Source organism: Brachionichthys hirsutus, unplaced genomic scaffold, assembly GCF_040956055.1.
Source record: "Brachionichthys hirsutus isolate HB-005 unplaced genomic scaffold, CSIRO-AGI_Bhir_v1 contig_1364, whole genome shotgun sequence".
Classification (NCBI taxonomy): domain Eukaryota; kingdom Metazoa; phylum Chordata; class Actinopteri; order Lophiiformes; family Brachionichthyidae; genus Brachionichthys; species Brachionichthys hirsutus.
In genome coordinates, this window is record NW_027181031.1 from 1 (window position 1) to 18370 (window position 18370).

General features: G+C 40.4%; 2 protein-coding genes across 2 annotated transcripts; both read right to left on the minus strand.

The window, feature by feature from the left end:
* Positions 1-962: 962 nt before the first annotated feature.
* On the minus strand, positions 963-7785 carry LOC137917114 (sodium-coupled monocarboxylate transporter 1-like; the record flags this gene model as incomplete). The annotated part of the gene is made up of 14 exons (XM_068760000.1): positions 7552-7785; positions 7307-7426; positions 6935-7000; positions 5475-5526; positions 5285-5352; positions 5099-5137; positions 4712-4827; positions 4115-4255; positions 2443-2572; positions 2205-2293; positions 1920-2029; positions 1757-1824; positions 1455-1541; positions 963-1180 (listed from the first exon to the last, which is right to left on the minus strand). Coding segments are annotated over exons 1-14 (1538 nt in total), but the record flags the coding sequence as incomplete, so codon positions are not given.
* Positions 7786-8843: 1058 nt separating this feature from the next.
* LOC137917113 (sodium-coupled monocarboxylate transporter 1-like) lies at positions 8844-17485 on the minus strand. Its single transcript, XM_068759999.1, has 17 exons — positions 17252-17485; positions 17007-17126; positions 16635-16700; positions 15175-15226; positions 14985-15052; positions 14799-14837; positions 14412-14527; positions 13815-13955; positions 12143-12272; positions 11905-11993; positions 11620-11729; positions 11457-11524; positions 11155-11241; positions 10663-10880; positions 9206-9309; positions 9045-9133; positions 8844-8960 (listed from the first exon to the last, which is right to left on the minus strand). Exons 1-17 carry the CDS (start codon positions 17483-17485, stop codon positions 8844-8846), a joined length of 1848 nt encoding a protein of 615 aa, XP_068616100.1.
* Positions 17486-18370: the final 885 nt, after the last annotated feature.

Genomic DNA, 18370 nt, shown 5'->3' on the forward strand with positions numbered 1-18370 from the left:
GGACCGTGTGGTGGCTCGAATCGAGGACTTGGGCAAAGAGCTCAGGGATCGATCCGCGGAGGACCGGCAGAAACTGGATACCATCTTGCGCCAGCAGGTAGAACTTTGTCGGCAGATCTCCGGACTGAGGACTGGCTTGGAAGGACTGAAGTCTCGCCTTGGCACACAAACCGAGGAATAACTAATGACCAGTTGCCTCTTTGGATTAAGCTAAGTTTTCATTTTGTCTGAATATTGGATCTATTATGTGTCCAGTCCTTGACAACCATCTCAAACCTGGGGTCTTCCTTGTTGCATTTTCTCCTAACACACTTTGATCTTCGAGTCAAATTTCCATTGATTTGCTTTGATACAGCTCTCTGTGAAGAGCCAACCTTTCAGCAATGGTCTGTGGTTTCTGATGACAGTGTCTACGAGATGTCAATTCACCAGTGTTCCCCAAGATTGAGGTAGTGTGTATGAAACTGATTGAGACAGTCATGGTATTTATAAAATATATATTATGTGTATTTTTATTATTGATTTACTCAAATTAAATATTAGGGTATTTTGGGATATTTTTATTTTTTCCGAACTGTAGGCCATAACTATAAAAAATAAAAATTTAAACAAATGCTTGAAAGATTTTCATTCAAGAATATAGACAACATATATGGTACTTTTCCAGGCTATTCTAAACTTTTGAAATGTATTTTTATATCTTCAACAAAAAAAAGTGAAATCACAAGCATTTAATTTGTGTGTGTGTTCAATTTCTGCACTCCAACATATTTTCAGAAAATTTAAATAAATGTAGGATTAGGATTTTTATATCTATTCTAAGTAACCAATGCATGTGTCCCTGTAGGAAAATTATATATTTCTAGAATAGAAAACCTTCAGAATTCTTCAGGTAATTTTGTCACACATTGCTTTCATAATAATTTGATGCAATCACACACGACAGCCAGTTACAGACTTACTTGCTGTCACTGTTTTGTACTTGGGATGTGATGATGGACATTGATTGTGTTGGCAGAACAGTGGAGGTCCAGTTGAAGCTGTCTGTGATATTGAAATCACAGCCCTCAGTGGTCAGTGGCAGAGGTCGGGTCATTGCAGTAGGAGGGGGGTATATAATGCCTCCAATGCTGACACAGAAGGAGGCAGCCAGCCCCAACAAAAGACCTGACAACGCTCCCTGTAGAAAAACTGTACGTTGAGTCTCATGTAACACCTCTCATTCAAAACAGGTCAACAGTGTAAATTATAAACTTGGATAAAGACAACAGGGAGGTAGATAATGAATTGACAGAGAAGGGAACACATGATAAACACAAGAGGAAGATGGGATAACAAGACACAGATTAAGTCTGGAACAAGAAGGGATAAGAAAAACAAAACAGGAAGGATGAAGCACAAATATAGTGATTCTTAAGGTAAGAAAGGTTTTAGTGAGGGAAGGACAGACTTACTTTGGAATTGACAAATGGACAGAAGATACCCAAAATGAATATGCCAAGTAAAGGACCTCCAGTAGAGCTAGTGATGACAACGCTCTCCTGTTTGAGAAGAGATCATCAAATCAAAATGAGGATGAAGACTCCAACGCCTGCTTCATTGTGGTAAGAAATTGCTTTGAAATTATTTTGAGCATTTTGTGTTAATATAAATTATTTTTCAAATTATTATTATTATTTTTCAAATTTCATGAAGCATATATGGTTCCTATCTGTGTCTATTAAATAATGGGAACGTATTCACAGATCAACTCTACCTGCATCATTGTTCCCATGGCTGAAGCCAATCCAGCCATGCCAATACCTAAAATCCCATAAAAGAAGGCTGGAAACAAATCACATTAGAAACAGATATTTTACTTCTGCACAATTTCACAGCTAGTTACAGCCTCAGTCACACGCTTGTGCTCATCCACTCACTCAGTCCTTTGGACATCCAGAACAGATGCTTCTCAGACATGTTAGTGTATGGTTTGATCAGGTCCTCCAGTGTCACTGCAGCCAATGCATTGATGCTGGACGACACTGTGCTGTGATTAAATACAGTAACAACAAAATTATAACATGTCAGGCATGAACCATCATATTTATGCAAGTTTACAAAGTCTTCCTTAGTGATTAGCACAGTTGTCATCATGATACAATTTAAAATGTTGAGTGTGGCCATTGGATCTATGGTGTGGGGTAACTTTCATGAGCATGAACCTTAGCGTGCCGCTACATACGGCTGCAAAAAATAGTCCAGGAAGGCCAGGATAGTCAGTCAAGATGTCCATCACCAAATACGGCATCAACTGAGAAGAGCATTTATGACATGGAATCTTATAAAGTGACACAATAGCGTTAATATTGTTATACTGTAAATTTTCTATTTGTGTGTTAAGCTATAAAGGCAAGTATAACAAACATAAACTTCAGCTGTACTAAGTATCTTGTTTTATACCTGATCAGGATCAGAGACTTGTCCAGATGTCCATGGGTCACAGTTCTTATAGAATGAGAAGAGGCACATTCCGACAAACACCGCAGACACCACGAAAGTGCACAGACCTAACATACAGATATACAGAGCTCTGGAAAAAGAAAGGAACAATGAAACTCAAATTCATGGAATCAGAATCAGAACAGATAATATTGTCATTACAAGTATAGTACGACAACAAAATTACATTCGATGAGATCAACGGCTAGAATCAACAACTGTGAACTGTCCTTGGGAATATGTTTTGGTTACAGAAACAGACAGGGCCAGCTACGAGGTGGACTCTCTCAGAGGCCATCTCAGGGGGGGGGGAGGACTGGAGAGCAGAAAATAATTCCAATATTCAGCCGAAACAAGATAATTTAACTTGATCCAAATCGGCAGTTGGTCTTTAGTTATTCCTAATTTCGGGATCCAAGATGAGACTTCAGTCCCTCCAAGCCAGTGCCAAGTCCGGACATCTGTCAATACAGCGCCACCTGCTGGTGCAAGATGGTATTCACTTTCTGCCATTCGTCCATTCATCGATCCCTGAGCTCACAGCTAAAGGTCCTTGATTTGAACCACCACACGATCACCCAAAACCCTGAAAAGCACTTTTAGATCCATGGTCAATTTATCAAGAACTTTGAATGCCGCAGTCTTGGAGACTTTCCGCTATACCAGGGCAACTCCCATCTCAATTAGCAGATACCACACCACCAATAAGCCAAATGGCCAAATATCTTCAGAGTCATCTACAGATAGGACCACGAGACAGACAACTCTCCATTTGTCGCAGGCATCCATGGCGTATCCTGCCACGAGGGTCCCATCTGAGCAGGTCGGCTCTTGCCTTTCTTCGATGAAAAAATGTTCTCCTCCGCGCCGCCATTACAATGGCAGCGTGTTCTACATGGATTGTGCAAAATAGAGAGAATTGTGTGTCGTGATCTGACAAAAGTGTGGTGTGCAATTGAGAATTGAGTGAAAAGCAGGACTTGTGCTTGTGTTTCTTCAGAATTGGTTCATGGAGTTGATACGTGTGTTAGAGGTTTCAGTGATTGCGTTTCAAGTTTGGATTTTTGTGTGTAGGCAACATTGAAAAACTATAAGGTGCTCTGCCTATTGCCTAATATACACAATGTCATATCCATCTCATACTGCGCCAAGGAGTGTTTTAATCACACAACAAGGTTAACGAATGCTTTCGTTTGAATGTTTTCCTAAAATATTTAGATTTTCATATCAAGTTGAAGTAAGTGCAGCACTGTCACTTATTTCCACAGTTCCTTGGAGAAATAACATAAAATCTGAGTTGAAACAGACAACAGTCTAAATGGTGAAAAAGAGTGTTGGAACTTCCCAGTCTATACCATCAGACAAGAAAAAAGACAGTCCACCCAGAAACCTACCGGTACATTAGGATTTATCACTGTCTTGTAGCTACCTCAGAAAAGAGGAAATAACCCACAAAGAAGAAAGTAAGTAAGCTGTCTTTGTCCTGCTACAGATCTGGAGTGTGACAAATGAAGAAGAGAACTCCAGCTGATTTAAATTTTCAAATAAAGGGTCCACGTAGTGCAAGATTTTTTTCTATGAAATACATAGACATGACAGTGTCCAATAAAAATCACAGCAAAGTGTGACTCACATTCTGGCATGAGTGAGGCTTTTGCAGGAGACATATCGCTGCACCTGGGATTGGGTAATCCCGTTTACAGCAGTCCAGCCCAACGTTTGCCCAATGACCATCGTCCAAAAAGTGTGTCTCCTCAGAGGGTTTGTGTCAAAACTGGTGAAACACAAAGATTCAGGTCACATTTGTTTATTAATTCATTATTCTATTCATAGTGTTTTAAACAATCCAGTTTGTTCAAAAGTGCAACACAAGAGACGACCTCAATTGTCTCGTCTACATATTTGAACAAGAGATTCAATGGTAAACTAGAAAAGTACTCAGAGAGCGCAGACCTCCGCCAAGCTGCTCATTCCCCTTGTATTTAGATTTACATCGTCCACATGGTGATCTGGATCATCGTCAAACGGTTCTAAATTGTGCTTGGTATCTTTATACACCAACCATGAAAAGTGAAAGTGAATCGGAGTTGATGTGTATTTTTAACAGATTCTAATCCATACATACACTTTGATAACTTTCTTCAAGCTACACATGATTCATAATTTTAGATACAAGCAAACTACCGCATTGATTTATTCTCTCTCTCAACCACTGGGGTTTCATACTCACTCCAAAAAGTTGAGTCTTCCTCCTTGTTGTGAATCAGAAATGATGGTGGAGAGGCCGCCTTGTAAGATCACAGACTTAATGATGACTGCCAGAACACCTGAAAGCATTATTCCGATCTAGGAGATAAAATAAGACACCGTTGGGTTGGGAAAATGACACCTAATGTTTGAAAATAAAGGTTATATTTTATTGTAACATTATTGGATTTAAATTACTAAATTTACTTTGATTGTATGTGCTACTACACTGTATTATCTTTAAATAGGATTGTGAATGGATGACATTTGTCACTAGTGAAACAGTTTGTTCTTTTTCTTTTGATTGGCAATGCTATTGAGGAAGAATCGCCTCTATTCTATTTTTATTTTTATTCAGAGCGAGACCTACCTGGAATACATCAGTCCACACCACTGCTTTCAGTCCTCCCTGTAGGGATATAGATCTTAATCAGATATCGGTTATTTCATTCATCCATACCTCTGTGGATAAAACCAATTAAATGTATTTAAATATAGTCAGTTTTCCATGGTACAACTCTTCTATGCAGTATTATGTTCATATTTATTTACTAACCAATGTGCAGTACAGAGTACACACAATGCCTGTTGAAATAATTCCACCCCACAGATCTATATCAGCAACTGTGGAGAGAGAGAACAAAGGATACCAAACAGAAGTCTCTAATAACACACTGAGGGATGTTAGTAGTATTCTGATGTTAGTAATAATTTGATGTGAAAAACGTGGACTGAAAACAACATACTTTGACTGAAAGCAAGGGCTGGACCATAGATGACAATTCCATTGTAGAGCATCTGTGTTAGACAGAGAAATCTCATGCAGACATAGATTACCTTCATGTATTAGATTTGATGCTTTAGTCTCATTAATAAACGTCTTGTCATTATGTATTGTAATGCAGCCTCGTGGGTAGTGCGGTCAGCAGGACCTGAGGCATATGATGACCTGTATGCCAGGTGAAAACCCCGGTTTATTCATACCTGCGAAGAGCCTAACCGCTACTCTACCCTAGAGCACAGCGGCTCAAGTCAGATATCAGCCCTCCGTTTCAATAGGGTTAACTGATCCACACTGTCTCATCCGGGGAGTTTACCCAAGGTCCAAGGTCGTGTAGGAATCAGTTTAGGCTGAGATTTGGTGAAGCATTAGCCCGACTGTATTCACTGCGTTTTATCTGAACTCTGCCCTGCTAACCCCCATGGCACTGGGGTCCTTGAAGAGACCCAACAATTATTAAGACCACATGCTACGGGTCCGGTCAGTTCGTGAACTGCTTCTTGGGTTTGGCGCAATTTATTTCTCTGGTTTATTTAGAAACCTGGATGAATTAGACTTCTAGAACAGCATCATAAATTCTTGTGTGAGGTGGAAAACATTTAGCGACTTAACATAGTCTTTAGAATCGTTTAGATGTTATTGTTGTATGACATGTCGGTTCGGTTTCTTGAGGTTCTCTGTTTGGTAAATTTTCGGTACAAAGAATGCAGAAAAAAATAACTTAAAATGCTTTTATTTAAAAAAATTAAAACAATAGAATTTGTATAAATAAATAAAAGCGGCCAATTTGGGTAATGTAAAAAAAAATCTTCAGGTACCTCGGGTCAACAGTGCAGAGTGATGGAGAGAATGTGGAAAGGAGGTGAAGAATTGTGTGAAGGAAGGCTGGAATGATGAGAGGATAGTATCAGGTGTGCTCTGTAGGAGAGAAGGGACAGGTCTACAAGACGGTGGTGAGGACAGCCATGATGGACGGCTTAGAGACAGTGGTGAGGACAGCCATGATGGACGGCTTAGAGACAGTGGTGAGGACATCCATGATGGACGGCTTAGCGACAGTGTCTCTGAGGAAAAGACAGGAGGCGGAGCTAGAAGTGGAGGAGATGAAGATGCTGAGGTTCTCCTTGGGAGTGACCAGGTTGGACAGGATTAGAAATGAGACAATAAGAGAGACAGTGAAGGTTAGACATTTTGGAGACAAGGTCAGAGAGACCAGACTTTGATGGTTTGGACATGTCCAGAGGAGAGACGGGGACTATATCGGTAGAAGGATGCTGAGGATGGAGCTGGCAGGGAACAGGACTAGAGGTCGACCCAGGAGAAGATACATGGACGTAGTGAGGGAGGACATGAGAGTGGCTGGTGTTGGGGAGGACGATGCAAAGGACAGGGTGAAGTGGAGATGGTTGATTTGTTCTCACTCACTGTCTGAACAATGAAGATCACAGTTCCTAGGAGACGGGTTGCTCTGTTGAAACGCAGCTCCAGATACTTCGTATTGACATAACGGAAGAGACAGTGTAAATATTTGTAAATAAATGGAGTCTAACTGATAATCATCATTTACATTATTTGTGCTCACTTTTGTATGGATACTAGCATTACACAGAAACATCCCATAGATAGAGGATGAAACAGAACATGACACTTATTTTTATCAGTTCTTATTATGGGTCAAAACAATTGCGCAATGGTAAATGTCCGCCGGTCTATTTCATGATATGCAATATGAAAAAAAATCATAAAAAATATGAAAAAAATAATAATCATGAAACGCACTTAAACATATATACATACCTCATAGGTGCTGGTAACAGCCAGCCTGTAGAAGACTGGGAGAAAGATTTCAGACACCACCACCGCCGACAATGCTTGGCCCAATGCAACAAATACAAAGATGGCTCCATGACGATACACCTACAAAACGGAACATGTCTAATCAGTTCAAATCTGCATCAAATAACCTCTCGGGGGAAAATCTGTGGTCATGTGTTAATGTTTTTGCCTTGAAACCTTGATATGAAGAACTGTAGCAACCTTACCTCGGCTGGGGTGGACAGCACTGCGATGGAAGACGTGAAGCTGGCGGTCAAAGACATGGAAACGGGCAAGGCTGTCAGTCTTCGACCCCCGGTTAGGAAGTCTCTGGCGCTTTCTTGGTGCCTGTTGACCCATGAAAAGTAGACCCCGATGGAGGTGGAAACCACCAGCATGAGAGCGAACACCACATAGTCGGCTGCAACAAGGGAGCCAGCTACAAGAGAATCGGCTGACATTTTGCTTTGCTCTGGACTGACTAGCAAAACCCAGTTTAATATGAAGCTCTGCTCAGACGGAATCCAGTAATGACTAACTGAAGGTTAAAATGGAATTCACAAAGAAGGGCAGAATATATAGAACCCCCCCCCCCCCCCCCTGAGACATGACTAACTGAAATCCAGGCAAATCATCGCCTAACATGACACCGAAGTGAAGAAAAATAAACTAACTTTACCCCAAGTGACACTGACATTTAATGCCTTACAGAAATGTGTAACCCCAATATTAAATTACTCACTTTACTGCATAAAAAACTATTATCATTGTAAAATCACTTTCAACATATGATGCTTGAATTGACCACAATATTTCATCTTCATCTTCCGATCCCCTATTGTCCGTTACTGGGTTGCGGGTCGTTCTGGAGCCTATCCCAGCAGTCAACGGGCAAGAGGCGGGGTACACCCTGGACAAGCTGCCAGTTAAATGCAGGCCAACACACACACAGACAATCATTCACACACTCACGGGTTCATTCAGGTTCTATTTTGTAAGTTATCTTCTCATTTCTAATGTATGTAGCATAACCTTCCTGTTTGCTTCTGTTCATTTTAGGCAATGTGCTTTGTTCTGGTTTGAACTTTATTTTTGTTCCTTCATGCTGTCTTTTGTTTGTGTATGTCCTTTGTCCTTCCATTTTATTGTGAGGAAGGCTGAAGATGTAAGGGTAAAGGAGGAGAGAGGGAAAGTTGGAGCTATTCTGTGGGAATCTGACCTGTAGTGGGCCTCCGGGTCTGGGGGAAGACTAAATAAGGACAGTAAGGATGAAAATGTATGAGAAACAAATGAATATTTCAGATCAAAATATGATCATTTCGAAAATAATATTTTAGTGTTTATTTTTGAATACAGATGCACATTTGAAGCTGTGATTTCTTGGACCTTAATAAATGACAGAAAATAATTTTATATCATTACATTTTTTGAAACGTGTTTTAATAGTCTATGAGTCCAATATTTTTCTAGTGATCAATAGCAAATTTGAATGTAGACATTTTATGACAGACTATTGTTTTCATGCTGGAGTTATATTTAGTAACTCCATCTCGGCGTTACACAAATCAGGATTTTCAACTCCAACTCTCTTCTGTCTGCTCTCTGTCACCTTTGACCTTCCTTGTCTCCTCGTGACCTGAACAGAGAAAAACACAAAACAGAAGTCAGTAGCTGTCGTCAGTCTGCAGCGTCTGATATTGTTCTCTGCTGCAGCACGGACTCTGCCTTTGATGAACATGAACAGGTAATAAAAAGTTGTGTCTTCTTTCGTCAATGTAACCCTTGATTCCACGGTGGACCTCCGGCCCCCTGAAAGATATAAAACAGGATCAATAATGTTCATTTGTTGTATGCAAACACAAACAAAACTTATTGTTTTACCTGTCAGCAAGCTGACCACAAGTCCAACAATGAGAGCTGTTAGAGTTCCAACAGGACCAAAGTAGAGATAGGAAGGAGACTGCCAGGTATCTGCCAGCAGATGTCTGATGGTGGGAGAAGAAAATAATACCAATCAATCAATCAATCGACCTACCTTTCTATCAGAATCAGTTTATTGCCATTGCCAATGAGGGTTCACAGACTAGAAATTTTTCTCGGTGCAATCAGGCAACATGTAACACAAGGTAATGACAATAATAAAATGCAAGCTACAGCGCGATGCTCTAGGTATGCTGTAAAATAGTTAAGGAAGCATATGGATAGAGAACCCACCACAAAAACAGTAGCAGTAAAAACACAATCATGCAGTGCAAATAGAACAGTGCAAGCTATACTATGTGCTAATTGGGACGGGAGTTGCCCTGTTGTACCGGAAAGTCTCCAAGACTGCGGCTTTCAAAGTTCTGTATAAATTGACCATAAAAGTGCTCTTCGGTGCTTTGGGGGACCGTGTGGTGGCTCGAATCGAGGACTTGGGCAAAGAGCTCAGGGATCGATCCGCAGAGGACCGGCAGAAACTGGATACCATCAGGTAGAACTTTGTCGGCAGATCTCCGGACTGAGGACTGGCTTGGAAGGACTGAAGTCTCGCCTTGGCACACAAACCGAGGAATAACTGATGACCAGTTGCCTCTTTGGATTAAGCTAAGTTTTCATTTCGTCTGAATATTGGATCTATTATGTGTCCAGTCCTTGACAACCATCTCAAACCTGGGGTCTTCCTTGTTGCATTTTCTCCTAACACACTTTGATCTTCGAGTCAAATTTCCATTGATTTGCTTTGATACAGCTCTCTGTGAAGAGCCAACCTTTCAGCAATGGTCTGTGGTTTCTGATGACAGTGTCTACGAGATGTCAATTCACCAGTGTTCCCCAAGATTGAGGTAGTGTGTATGAAACTGATTGAGACAGTCATGGTATTTATAAAATATATATTACGTGTATTTTTATTATTGATTTACTCAAATTAAATATTAGGGTATTTTGGGATATTTTTCTTTTTTCCGAACTGTAGGCCATAACTATAAAAAATAAAAATTTAAACAAATGCTTGAAAGATTTTCATTCAAGAATATAGACAACATATATGGTACTTTTCCAGGCTATTCTAAACTTTTGAAATGTATTTTTATATCTTCAACAAAAAAAAGTGAAATCACAAGCATTTAATTTGTGTGTGTGTTCAATTTGTGCACTCCAACATATTTTCAGAAAATTTAAATAAATGTAGGATTAGGATTTTTATATCTATTCTAAGTAACCAATGCATGTGTCCCTGTAGGAAAATTATATATTTCTAGAATAGAAAACCTTCAGAATTCTTCAGGTAATTTTGTCACACATTGCTTTCATAATAATTTGATGCAATCACACACGACAGCCAGTTACAGACTTACTTGCCGTCACTGTTTTGTACTTGGGATGTGATGATGGACATTGATTGTGTTGGCAGAACAGTGGAGGTCCAGTTGAAGCTGTCTGTGATATTGAAATCACAGCCCTCAGTGGTCAGTGGCAGAGGTCGGGTCATTGCAGTAGGAGGGGGGTATATAATGCCTCCAATGCTGACACAGAAGGAGGCAGCCAGCCCCAACAAAAGACCTGACAACGCTCCCTGTAGAAAAACTGTACGTTGAGTCTCATGTAACACCTCTCATTCAAAACAGGTCAACAGTGTAAATTATAAACTTGGATAAAGACAACAGGGAGGTAGATAATGAATTGACAGAGAAGGGAACACATGATAAACACAAGAGGAAGATGGGATAACAAGACACAGATTAAGTCTGGAACAAGAAGGGATAAGAAAAACAAAACAGGAAGGATGAAGCACAAATATAGTGATTCTTAAGGTAAGAAAGGTTTTAGTGAGGGAAGGACAGACTTACTTTGGAATTGACAAATGGACAGAAGATACCCAAAATGAATATGCCAAGTAAAGGACCTCCAGTAGAGCTAGTGATGACAACGCTCTCCTGTTTGAGAAGAGATCATCAAATCAAAATGAGGATGAAGACTCCATCACCTGCTTCATTGTGGTAAGAAATTGCTTTGAAATTATTTTGAGCATTTTGTGTTAATATAAATTATTTTTCAAATTATTATTATTATTTTTCAAATTTCATGAAGCATATATGGTTCCTATCTGTGTCTATTAAATAATGGGAACGTATTCACAGATCAACTCTACCTGCATCATTGTTCCCATGGCTGAAGCCAATCCAGCCATGCCAATACCTAAAATCCCATAAAAGAAGGCTGGAAACAAATCACATTAGAAACAGATATTTTACTTCTGCACAATTTCACAGCTAGTTACAGCCTCAGTCACACGCTTGTGCTCATCCACTCACTCAGTCCTTTGGACATCCAGAACAGATGCTTCTCAGACATGTTAGTGTATGGTTTGATCAGGTCCTCCAGTGTCACTGCAGCCAATGCATTGATGCTGGACGACACTGTGCTGTGATTAAATACAGTAACAACAAAATTATAACATGTCAGGCATGAACCATCATATTTATGCAAGTTTACAAAGTCTTCCTTAGTGATTAGCACAGTTGTCATCATGATACAATTTAAAATGTTGAGTGTGGCCATTGGATCTATGGTGTGGGGTAACTTTCATGAGCATGAACCTTAGCGTGCCGCTACATACGGCTGCAAAAAATAGTCCAGGAAGGCCAGGATAGTCAGTCAAGATGTCCATCACCAAATACGCCACCAACTGAGAAGGGCATTTATGACATGGAATCTTATAAAGTGACACAATAGCGTTAATATTGTTATACTGTAAATTTTCTATTTGTGTGTTAAGCTATAAAGGCAAGTATAACAAACATAAACTTCAGCTGTACTAAGTATCTTGTTTTATACCTGATCAGGATCAGAGACTTGTCCAGATGTCCATGGGTCACAGTTCTTATAGAATGAGAAGAGGCACATTCCGACAAACACCGCAGACACCACGAAAGTGCACAGACCTAACATACAGATATACAGAGCTCTGGAAAAAGAAAGGAACAATGAAACTCAAATTCATGGAATCAGAATCAGAACAGATAATATTGTCATTACAAGTATAGTACGACAACAAAATTACATTCGATGAGATCAACGGCTAGAATCAACAACTGTGAACTGTCCTTGGGAATATGTTTTGGTTACAGAAACAGACAGGGCCAGCTACGAGGTGGACTCTCTCAGAGGCCATCTCAGGGGGGGGGGAGGACTGGAGAGCAGAAAATAATTCCAATATTCAGCCGAAACAAGATAATTTAACTTGATCCAAATCGGCAGTTGGTCTTTAGTTATTCCTAATTTCGGGATCCAAGATGAGACTTCAGTCCCTCCAAGCCAGTGCCAAGTCCGGACATCTGTCAATACAGCGCCACCTGCTGGTGCAAGATGGTATTCACTTTCTGCCATTCGTCCATTCATCGATCCCTGAGCTCACAGCTAAAGGTCCTTGATTTGAACCACCACACGATCACCCAAAACCCTGAAAAGCACTTTTAGATCCATGGTCAATTTATCAAGAACTTTGAATGCCGCAGTCTTGGAGACTTTCCGCTATACCAGGGCAACTCCCATCTCAATTAGCAGATACCACACCACCAATAAGCCAAATGGCCAAATATCTTCAGAGTCATCTACAGATAGGACCACGAGACAGACAACTCTCCATTTGTCGCAGGCATCCATGGCGTATCCTGCCACGAGGGTCCCATCTGAGCAGGTCGGCTCTTGCCTTTCTTCGATGAAAAAATGTTCTCCTCCGCGCCGCCATTACAATGGCAGCGTGTTCTACATGGATTGTGCAAAATAGAGAGAATTGTGTGTCGTGATCTGACAAAAGTGTGGTGTGCAATTGAGAATTGAGTGAAAAGCAGGACTTGTGCTTGTGTTTCTTCAGAATTGGTTCATGGAGTTGATACGTGTGTTAGAGGTTTCAGTGATTGCGTTTCAAGTTTGGATTTTTGTGTGTAGGCAACATTGAAAAACTATAAGGTGCTCTGCCTATTGCCTAATATACACAATGTCATATCCATCTCATACTGCGCCAAGGAGTGTTTTAATCACACAACAAGGTTAACGAATGCTTTCGTTTGAATGTTTTCCTAAAATATTTAGATTTTCATATCAAGTTGAAGTAAGTGCAGCACTGTCACTTATTTCCACAGTTCCTTGGAGAAATAACATAAAATCTGAGTTGAAACAGACAACAGTCTAAATGGTGAAAAAGAGTGTTGGAACTTCCCAGTCTATACCATCAGACAAGAAAAAAGACAGTCCACCCAGAAACCTACCGGTACATTAGGATTTATCACTGTCTTGTAGCTACCTCAGAAAAGAGGAAATAACCCACAAAGAAGAAAGTAAGTAAGCTGTCTTTGTCCTGCTACAGATCTGGAGTGTGACAAATGAAGAAGAGAACTCCAGCTGATTTAAATTTTCAAATAAAGGGTCCACGTAGTGCAAGATTTTTTTCTATGAAATACATAGACATGACAGTGTCCAATAAAAATCACAGCAAAGTGTGACTCACATTCTGGCATGAGTGAGGCTTTTGCAGGAGACATATCGCTGCACCTGGGATTGGGTAATCCCGTTTACAGCAGTCCAGCCCAACGTTTGCCCAATGACCATCGTCCAAAAAGTGTGTCTCCTCAGAGGGTTTGTGTCAAAACTGGTGAAACACAAAGATTCAGGTCACATTTGTTTATTAATTCATTATTCTATTCATAGTGTTTTAAACAATCCAGTTTGTTCAAAAGTGCAACACAAGAGACGACCTCAATTGTCTCGTCTACATATTTGAACAAGAGATTCAATGGTAAACTAGAAAAGTACTCAGAGAGCGCAGACCTCCGCCAAGCTGCTCATTCCCCTCGTATTTAGATTTACATCGTCCACATGGTGATCTGGATCATCGTCAAACGGTTCTAAATTGTGCTTGGTATCTTTATACACCAACCATGAAAAGTGAAAGTGAATCGGAGTTGATGTGTATTTTTAACAGATTCTAATCCATACATACACTTTGATAACTTTCTTCAAGCTACACATGATTCATAATTTTAGATACAAGCAAACTACCGCATTGATTTATTCTCTCTCTCAACCACTGGGGTTTCATACTCACTCCAAAAAGTTGAGTCTTCCTCCTTGTTGTGAATCAGAAATGATGGTGGAGAGGCCGCCTTGTAAGATCACAGACTTAATGATGACTGCCAGAACACCTGAAAGCATTATTCCGATCTAGGAGATAAAATAAGACACCGTTGGGTTGGGAAAATGACACCTAATGTTTGAAAATAAAGGTTATATTTTATTGTAACATTATTGGATTTAAATTACTAAATTTACTTTGATTGTATGTGCTACTACACTGTATTATCTTTAAATAGGATTGTGAATGGATGACATTTGTCACTAGTGAAACAGTTTGTTCTTTTTCTTTTGATTGGCAATGCTATTGAGGAAGAATCGCCTCTATTCTATTTTTATTTTTATTCAGAGCGAGACCTACCTGGAATACATCAGTCCACACCACTGCTTTCAGTCCTCCCTGTAGGGATATAGATCTTAATCAGATATCGGTTATTTCATTCATCCATACCTCTGTGGATAAAACCAATTAAATGTATTTAAATATAGTCAGTTTTCCATGGTACAACTCTTCTATGCAGTATTATGTTCATATTTATTTACTAACCAATGTGCAGTACAGAGTACACACAATGCCTGTTGAAATAATTCCACCCCACAGATCTATATCAGCAACTGTGGAGAGAGAGAACAAAGGATACCAAACAGAAGTCTCTAATAACACACTGAGGGATGTTAGTAGTATTCTGATGTTAGTAATAATTTGATGTGAAAAACGTGGACTGAAAACAACATACTTTGACTGAAAGCAAGGGCTGGACCATAGATGACAATTCCATTGTAGAGCATCTGTGTTAGACAGAGAAATCTCATGCAGACATAGATTACCTTCATGTATTAGATTTGATGCTTTAGTCTCATTAATAAACGTCTTGTCATTATGTATTGTAATGCAGCCTCGTGGGTAGTGCGGTCAGCAGGACCTGAGGCATATGATGACCTGTATGCCAGGTGAAAACCCCGGTTTATTCATACCTGCGAAGAGCCTAACCGCTACTCTACCCTAGAGCACAGCGGCTCAAGTCAGATATCAGCCTTCCGTTTCAATAGGGTTAACTGATCCACACTGTCTCATCCGGGGAGTTTACCCAAGGTCCAAGGTCGTGTAGGAATCAGTTTAGGCTGAGATTTGGTGAAGCATTAGCCCGACTGTATTCACTGCGTTTTATCTGAACTCTGCCCTGCTAACCCCCATGGCACTGGGGTCCTTGAAGAGACCCAACAATTATTAAGACCACATGCTACGGGTCCGGTCAGTTCGTGAACTGCTTCTTGGGTTTGGCGCAATTTATTTCTCTGGTTTATTTAGAAACCTGGATGAATTAGACTTCTAGAACAGCATCATAAATTCTTGTGTGAGGTGGAAAACATTTAGCGACTTAACATAGTCTTTAGAATCGTTTAGATGTTATTGTTGTATGACATGTCGGTTCGGTTTCTTGAGGTTCTCTGTTTGGTAAATTTTCGGTACAAAGAATGCAGAAAAAAATAACTTAAAATGCTTTTATTTAAAAAAATTAAAACAATAGAATTTGTATAAATAAATAAAAGCGGCCAATTTGGGTAATGTAAAAAAAAATCTTCAGGTACCTCGGGTCAACAGTGCAGAGTGATGGAGAGAATGTGGAAAGGAGGTGAAGAATTGTGTGAAGGAAGGCTGGAATGATGAGAGGATAGTATCAGGTGTGCTCTGTAGGAGAGAAGGGACAGGTCTACAAGACGGTGGTGAGGACAGCCATGATGGACGGCTTAGAGACAGTGGTGAGGACAGCCATGATGGACGGCTTAGAGACAGTGGTGAGGACATCCATGATGGACGGCTTAGCGACAGTGTCTCTGAGGAAAAGACAGGAGGCGGAGCTAGAAGTGGAGGAGATGAAGATGCTGAGGTTCTCCTTGGGAGTGACCAGGTTGGACAGGATTAGAAATGAGACAATAAGAGAGACAGTGAAGGTTAGACATTTTGGAGACAAGGTCAGAGAGACCAGACTTTGATGGTTTGGACATGTCCAGAGGAGAGACGGGGACTATATCGGTAGAAGGATGCTGAGGATGGAGCTGGCAGGGAACAGGACTAGAGGTCGACCCAGGAGAAGATACATGGACGTAGTGAGGGAGGACATGAGAGTGGCTGGTGTTGGGGAGGACGATGCAAAGGACAGGGTGAAGTGGAGATGGTTGATTTGTTCTCACTCACTGTCTGAACAATGAAGATCACAGTTCCTAGGAGACGGGTTGCTCTGTTGAAACGCAGCTCCAGATACTTCGTATTGACATAACGGAAGAGACAGTGTAAATATTTGTAAATAAATGGAGTCTAACTGATAATCATCATTTACATTATTTGTGCTCACTTTTGTATGGATACTAGCATTACACAGAAACATCCCATAGATAGAGGATGAAACAGAACATGACACTTATTTTTATCAGTTCTTATTATGGGTCAAAACAATTGCGCAATGGTAAATGTCCGCCGGTCTATTTCATGATATGCAATATGAAAAAAAATCATAAAAAATATGAAAAAAATAATAATCATGAAACGCACTTAAACATATATACATACCTCATAGGTGCTGGTAACAGCCAGCCTGTAGAAGACTGGGAGAAAGATTTCAGACACCACCACCGCCGACAATGCTTGGCCCAATGCAACAAATACAAAGATGGCTCCATGACGATACACCTACAAAACGGAACATGTCTAATCAGTTCAAATCTGCATCAAATAACCTCTCGGGGGAAAATCTGTGGTCATGTGTTAATGTTTTTGCCTTGAAACCTTGATATGAAGAACTGTAGCAACCTTACCTCGGCTGGGGTGGACAGCACTGCGATGGAAGACGTGAAGCTGGCCGTCAAAGACATGGAAACGGGCAAGGCTGTCAGTCTTCGACCCCCGGTTAGGAAGTCTCTGGCGCTTTCTTGGTGCCTGTTGACCCATGAAAAGTAGACCCCGATGGAGGTGGAAACCACCAGCATGAGAGCGAACACCACATAGTCGGCTGCAACAAGGGAGCCAGCTACAAGAGAATCGGCTGACATTTTGCTTTGCTCTGGACTGACTAGCAAAACCCAGTTTAATATGAAGCTTTGCTCAGACGGAATCCAGTAATGACTAACTGAAGGTTAAAATGGAATTCACAAAGAAGGGCAGAATATATAGAACCCCCCCCCCCCCCCCTGAGACATGACTAACTGAAATCCAGGCAAATCATCGCCTAACATGACACCGAAGTGAAGAAAAATAAACTAACTTTACCCCAAGTGACACTGACATTTAATGCCTTACAGAAATGTGTAACCCCAATATTAAATCACTCACTTTACTGCATAAAAAACTATTATCATTGTAAAATCACTTTCAACATATGATGCTTGAATTGACCACAATATTTCATCTTCATCTTCCGATCCCCTATTGTCCGTTACTGGGTTGCGGGTCGTTCTGGAGCCTATCCCAGCAGTCAACGGGCAAGAGGCGGGGTACACCCTGGACAAGCTGCCAGTTAAATGCAGGCCAACACACACACAGACAATCATTCACACACTCACGGGTTCATTCAGGTTCTATTTTGTAAGTTATCTTCTCATTTCTAATGTATGTAGCATAACCTTCCTGTTTGCTTCTGTTCATTTTAGGCAATGTGCTTTGTTCTGGTTTGAACTTTATTTTTGTTCCTTCATGCTGTCTTTTGTTTGTGTATGTCCTTTGTCCTTCCATTTTATTGTGAGGAAGGCTGAAGATGTAAGGGTAAAGGAGGAGAGAGGGAAAGTTGGAGCTATTCTGTGGGAATCTGACCTGTAGTGGGCCTCCGGGTCTGGGGGAAGACTAAATAAGGACAGTAAGGATGAAAATGTATGAGAAACAAATGAATATTTCAGATCAAAATATGATCATTTCGAAAATAATATTTTAGTGTTTATTTT

Bases quoted from the DNA above. Each gene is read 5' to 3' on its own strand.
- LOC137917113 (XM_068759999.1), bottom strand. From the start codon at position 17,485: ATGTCAGCCGATTCTCTTGTAGCTGGCTCCCTTGTTGCAGCCGACTAT. The intron at 11,730-11,904 runs GTTCATGCTCAT...ATTTAATCACAG, and splicing joins GTATGTAGCGGCACGCTAAG to CACAGTGTCGTCCAGCATCA. The intron at 9,310-10,662 runs GTAAGTCTGTAA...TCCCACCATCAG, and splicing joins GTACAAAACAGTGACGGCAA to ACATCTGCTGGCAGATACCT.